Raw genomic sequence first — 6,446 nt, forward strand, 5'->3', positions numbered from 1 at the left:
CCTGCCGGTGGAGAGGCAGCCCGTTGGCCCCCGCTGTAACACACTGCATCAGTGTTTTTTATGGTATGGATCTTTGGCAGAGGAGAAGATATGGAGGGAGAAAAACAAGGGAGAGAGAGGGAAGGGTGGGGTCCTGCAGCACCGAGGCTGGTTGCCATAGAGCGACAGAGTCTGGTTCAGACACTCCCAGGCTGAAGGAAGGAGACCCAATTACTGCCTTTGGCCACTCAACACACACTGCCCTAACCCCCTAACCTTACCATCACAAACCCCCCGTATTTTAACCCTCTCCCTAATCCTAATCTAATCCCAAATCAAGTCCTAATTCCAAAGAAATCCTGAAATTATAAATATCCTGTCACTCAGTGGGGACCTGCAAAATATGCGTCCCCACAACAGTAGTTTGTCGTATATGTATGTATGTGTATATATGTATGTATGTATATATATGTATATATGTATGCTAACGATCTCCACCAAAGTTTAGCTGAAGTTGATTTTCCATTTTCTTAATTGCGTCTGACAACAGCAGCCAAGTTCCTCAAAGAGCTCTGGGAAATCTTACTTGTGAAGGGCATTACTCAGCAGAACAGGTCTAGAGCAGAGGTCCGGGACCTCTAGGGGGCAGTGGAGGTATTACAGAGGGATGTGAAATTTTTGCTCAAGCGTACTCACCGAGCTGGAATGGCGCTGATGGGCTTCTTGTAGATGGTGATGAGTTTGTCCAGCACCACGTCGGCCGTGGTGAAGACGCGGTAAGAGTGCAGGAAGGTGTTGAGGAAGTCGATGGAGAGGAACCGCAGGTCCGTCAGCCTCTCCAGCAGACGCTCCACGCTGGCGTAGCGGATTTGCAACACCTTGCAGGAGTTCATCATTTTGCTGAATCGGATGTCCACGTCGTCGCAGTACAGACTGGAGTCAGACCTGGGGAAAAAAGGTTGATATTAAAAAAGATGAGGAAAAAGAGAAGTGGACGGAGAACGACGGCAAGAGCTCAACAAGGAAGGACGATTCTCACTTGATCATCTGTGGAACTGTGACTTTGGAGTTCTCCTCGAAGGCGTTCATCATCAGGCCGTTGCACCGGATGTTGTCAATGCACTGGAGGACAGATAGAGTCAGAGGAACGACGGGAAACATCAGCACCATCTTCCACGTCTCTGTTGAATTGCTCGGAGCTGAGACGTTTGCTAACCCACCTGGCTGATGTCACTGGTCCATGCAGACTTCTCCTGCCTTGAAGACGCCACCAGGATGACTGTGAATGACTGACTGTCCTTCGGCTCCACAACGATCTTGAAGTCCAGGTGCTCCAGGTCCTGACCGGTCTTCTCTGATTTGGCTTGAGGAGAGAAAGACAAAACTTTAGGGATGTGTTTTAAACCTCCATGTAGTCAAAGAATGAAAAGAAGAAGAAGAAAAACGCACAAAATAAAAACATGAAGAAAGAAGGCCAATTAAAGTTAAGTCAACAAGGTAGCTGAATATAAAAGCTAAAAAAAATAATAATTAAAACATAAACATAAAAAAATTAAAGATAAGATTTTTATTTATTAAACCATTTATTATTTAAAGATTAAAAAATAAAAAATAAAAAAGACTAAAAAAATATATTTGAAAGTTTGAAAGCAACAAAAAATGAAGTCTGCAGTGAAAAGTAAAAATAGCTTAAACCAGCAATAGTGATGGCTAAAGGTTAGCCAAAAACATAAACACAGCCATTATAACCAAGCCAAACTCCAGTTGTTCAATTTGCACAACTCCATATATGGAACACACACTGCAGTGTGTATTTCTGTTGCATAAATACGACTCACACTCATCGTCTGTTCCTTCAGGATCCTCCATCAGTGTAGAGTCTATGAGAGAGACCACGCCGTTCTACCAAAAAAAGAACACAAAAACATAAGAAAAAGCTGAAAACAGTCTTAAAAAACATAATTTAAAGTAAGCTTAAAAATAGCTACAAGTTAGTCGAACCCGTTACATAGATTAAACGTTGCTACAAAGACCAAAAACCAGAGCATACTCAGTTGTGAAGAGTGTAGTAGCCTGTAGTTAGCTCAGCATTAGCTCCGTCCTGGTCAAAGGCACTAGAGGAAACAGCTGTAGCTCTAACTGGTGAAGCAGAGTTCGTGCTCGTACCTTGGTGAGGTGCAGCTTCCCTCCTGAACCTCTGGTGCAGATGATGAGATGCTTGGAGAAGAGGAAGCACTGCCGCTCTCCCTCCTTCTTCAGAGACAGAGAGCCCAGTCGCCCACGGGTGATCTTACCTTTCTCGCTCATCGGCACCTGGATAAGAGACCCTGCGAGGGGGGAATAAAGGAGAGTGTGTCTCAAATAAAAGGAAGGAGGAGGAGAATGGAGATTTGGAGAGAGATACATGTATGAATAAATTAGTCACAAAAACACAGGGCGACAATAAGGAGCAGGAAGAAGACAAACTGTCCCTCGGGGCTGGAGATTCGTAGTAGCCAAATATGTAGCAAATATACTGAACACTTTGCCAAAACATGATTTGATATATCAGTCTGACAATAGCAGAAAAAAAAATTAAAGATAAAAAGTTAGTTGTCTGGAGAAATAGCCAAAAAAGTTAAGTTAAAAAAAAGTCCAAAAGTCAAGAAATGTGACAAGAGCTGACATTTAAAATTAATTTTCCCACAGGACGTATTTGCTTCAAGATGGATAGAGATTCCTCAGTACAGAGAGTTACTTTTCAGAGTGAGGAGAGACTGGAGAGTTACCTTGTCTAACAAATGTCTGGCTGGTGTCCAGGAGAATCTCGCAGCCTTCTACGATCATCCGCTCTATTGCCAGGTTCTTCCTGATGTTCTCTGTTTCGCTCACCTCATCGTGCATGATTCTGAGGAAAAAAAAAAAAAAATTAAACCCTCCTCATTTTCTTTAAATAATGTCCCCTAACTACCCTCATGTACTTTTCTGCCACTCCTGACCTCCGCATTACAGTACTTCATTACCTGGAGAGTTCTTCCAGTTTAGACTTGGCGTAGTCCAGACTGTTCCTCTCCACGTGTTCATGTGGCGTGTGGGCCAGGAGTTCATGCAGGGTGAGAATGTAGCGAGGGATCTGTGGGAATCTGTGGGGAAAAAAAAAAAAGCGTTGCCGCGGTAAAATTGACATCAAGAGCCGGCGAATAAAACCATGAAAAGAAATGCACATAAACGAGTGAGAGGGTGAACAGAGCAAGCATGAAGAGACTGTACAATCAGTAGAGAAGAATAACATGTAGTCGTCAGCGAATCGTCTCATTCACAGCACAGACTGAAATAGAAACAGGACTTATTTCTAGCTAAAGCTCTGGAAAAAAAAGTGTATATTTTTAGGCAGCTTTTTAGGCGCACAAGTGAACTGCATGTTTCAGCAGAGAAATAAAACAAGGTGTAATTGGACGGTGGTTACGTAAACAAACCAGGTGAGATGTGGCGCCAGTGTTGGGTGTTAGGACAGGGCTGATGAGGCTGATTGAGGTTCAGAGTCTTCTCGTAGCTGTGCAGTTGTGGATTTGTGTGAATTGAATAACATTTGCGAGTGTTGTCAGCATAGCAATAAAAGTCCGTTCAGCGGCGACAAAGGGATATTACCACCACCGCGGTGAGAAACGACTGGAAAGAAAAGTCTTAATCAATGCACATTTGGTCGTTCTGAAACGACTTATCGGAGACGGAGGAGAATAAACAAATACTTCAACATAATTTGGCCCCATATCACAGCTCATTTGTGGCCCGTTTACTCACCAACATCTGTGGTCAGTAAATGTTCTGTTAAAGGAGATTAAACATTATTGCTCCGTCTTATTTGTCCTGGTTTATTGGGAGAACGAGAGCAGATGAGACGTCGTCTACGCTTTGTAATTTGGACGACAGTAAGAGCCGACTAAAACTCTGCGGCCATAAATGTCCAAACCCAAAGTGGCCAGAACTGTTTTATAGACAGCTTCAATTAGGTCTCATTGGCATAGCAATAGCAGCCTAGTATTAAACTGCAGAAATATATACGGCCTCAGGGAAGCGGTTCATATATATGGAGAGAAGAATTGGCTCAGAACAGAGAGAGAGAGAGAGAGAGAGAGAGAGAGAAAATATGCCGTGGACAGAGTCTGACTGTGGTCTGCAGCGCTGCAGCAAAAAAAAAAAACAAACAATAAAAAAAAAACCCCAGAGCTAACCTGAAACATGGGGTAGGTAAGGAAGGTCTCCAGAGTCCTCTCCTCACAGTCGGGCTTGGCCTCGTACTGTTTCAGCAGTTTGTCGAAGTCTCGGTTCTGCTTGCAGTGAGCCAATATCTGCAGGCTGTACTGGTGGTTCCTCACAAACTCCTGGTAAATGTTGAGCATGGGCAGCAGGATGTCGAAGAGGTCAGCTGTGGAGTAACAACGGTGAATAAAACAGGACGGAGAACTCATAAATATGGTAAAAAAAACCCAACATACTCATAAATTTTAAACCAAACATTGAAGATTTTTTTTTTCTTTTTTTCTTACCCAGCACCAAGGTGGGCCAGCTGGCTATTCTGGCCTTCAGACCCTGGTAAAATATCTGATGTAGGAACATGATAGTTTCACTGTGGAGACGGGGGGAGAAATTGAAGAAGAATATTGATTTAGCTTCAGCAGCCCGGCGCTTCCATCACATGTCAAAACGTTCTGAGAAAGATGTTATAATTTCAATAAGTGTCCAACAGTTTAATCTTTACGACTGTGTCTCGTGTTGAGCAGCGGTGACTGTTGTGTGATTTACGTTTTTTAACCTCGGAATTTAACAAGAAACCTGTAAAAAAAAATAGTTGAAGCTTTGTAGCAGGTATGGATCCAACTCTGTGCAATTTTTAAAAATTATTTTTTCCAAAACATTTTAAAGGAACTAGCGTTCAGGATAAGGTTTTTTTTTTAATCCTGTCCAGCTTTGTTCGTTTAAACTCTTTTGTTAAAGAAAAAAAAAAAGTCTATTATTGGCCCTATAATTGAGAAACTCACAGTGTGAGTCTTTGCAACCTACGCAGGTGACCACAGGAGGCGCTATTACGTATGTGGTTTCTCTGGGCCTCAAACCCAGCACCTTCTGGTGTCATAACAGCTACATTATTAGGGTATGTATGTTATAAATTAAAATAAATAAATATTAAATAATTTAATTTTTAATTTATTAAATTTAAATGTTTAAATGTTTTATTATTTTTCCCATCTTCCTGACATTACGTAGAGTTTTTGAAATTACTAAAAACAAACTTACGCTGAACTCGTACTTGTCAGTATTTCGTTTTTTTTTTTTTTGGTAGTTTTTTTGGTTCGAGGTTCTGACCTGTTGAGGAAAATGCTGCTGACGTCATCGTGAGTGATGGGCGGTTTCTTAGAGCTGGCGGCCATCCGCAGCGGCCTCAGGAAGTTGTTGACCAGAATGTGCAGCTGCTGAACGTACTCGGCCTCCGAGTCCAACATGCTGAACACCACCTGGTTCCTCTTCCTCATGCTCTCTGCATGTGGAGAACGGATGTAGTCCTGGATGATGGTCTTCCACTTCCTCCTGCAGATCCAGCCTCGCAGGAAGCTCTGGACCTGAGGAGGGGCAGAACACGGGGTTGAAGAACTCAGGTCCGTCAGCGTCTCAATCATATTTTTGGAAGATTTTATAAGAGCTTTACTTTTTTGATCTTCTTGATTTCTGAGTCGTCCTCAGATGGTGCGGCTGCGGGACTGGCGTGAATCTTCTCGTTATCTTTGAGAAGTCCGGCGATCTACAGACAAAAGACAGGCTGATCAATGTCCATGGAGACATTTTGTTCCACTAAACGCACCAGCACAGTTGTTTTAAATCGATCGAGCTAGCTACAAGTTAGCGACTGAACGTTTTTTTGCTGCTTTTTGAAAATTACAGGACAAATAAGAAAAGTTCAAAGTTAGTGATTAGTTAGTAAATAAAATATTTTTATAATTAACGTAAAATAGCCGTAACAATTAAGTGTCCAAAAATGCTCATTTTGGTAGAAAATTCCCAAAATATCAGCAAATATTTTGGTTAAAAGTTAAAGATCAAACAAGTCAAAATAAATGAAATGCAAAAAAATAGTCAAAATAGGAGAAACAAATAAAAGTTTGACAAAAAAAAAAGAAGAAAAAAGGTCCATGGTAAAATAAATAAAAAACTATACAGGAAGCAGTAACATTTTGACCACAGGAGGCAGTGCAGGTCAAGCGGAAAAAGTCTGAAAAAAAATCTGAAAAATCTGAAAAATCTTAAAACTAAATCAAACTGATCTGTGAGAAAGAAACGCTGACAGTTTTAATTTTTTCGTCATTGTGTTACGATGAGGAACGGTGCAGTTAGCGCTGAAACGTTAGTCGTTCTTTCTTTAGCGGTTGTTCAGGTCTTCAGGTGAATAAAGAAATCGCAGCTGGTGCCCGGCCACCACAGGAGGTTCCTTCCGC

At 41.9% G+C, this 6,446-nt stretch overlaps 1 protein-coding gene across 1 annotated transcript in view; it reads right to left on the reverse strand.

Moving 5' to 3' along the window:
• The window catches only part of rasgrf1 (Ras protein specific guanine nucleotide releasing factor 1), a 24,776-nt gene that overhangs the window by 8,588 nt on the left and 9,742 nt on the right, over positions 1-6,446 (reverse strand). The window contains exons 4-14 of the mRNA XM_025056292.1: positions 5,663-5,755; positions 5,323-5,576; positions 4,506-4,585; positions 4,191-4,384; positions 2,982-3,091; positions 2,748-2,866; positions 2,146-2,306; positions 1,818-1,881; positions 1,200-1,342; positions 1,019-1,101; positions 676-924 (exon numbers count right to left, since the gene is read on the reverse strand). Of these exons, the coding sequence (XP_024912060.1) occupies positions 676-924; positions 1,019-1,101; positions 1,200-1,342; positions 1,818-1,881; positions 2,146-2,306; positions 2,748-2,866; positions 2,982-3,091; positions 4,191-4,384; positions 4,506-4,585; positions 5,323-5,576; positions 5,663-5,755 (1,550 nt within the window). The remainder of the gene's footprint in view (positions 1-675; positions 925-1,018; positions 1,102-1,199; positions 1,343-1,817; positions 1,882-2,145; positions 2,307-2,747; positions 2,867-2,981; positions 3,092-4,190; positions 4,385-4,505; positions 4,586-5,322; positions 5,577-5,662; positions 5,756-6,446) is intronic.

This window comes from Cynoglossus semilaevis, chromosome 6 (genome assembly GCF_000523025.1).
Source record: "Cynoglossus semilaevis isolate Cse_v1.0 chromosome 6, Cse_v1.0, whole genome shotgun sequence".
Classification (NCBI taxonomy): Eukaryota; Metazoa; Chordata; class Actinopteri; order Pleuronectiformes; family Cynoglossidae; genus Cynoglossus; species Cynoglossus semilaevis.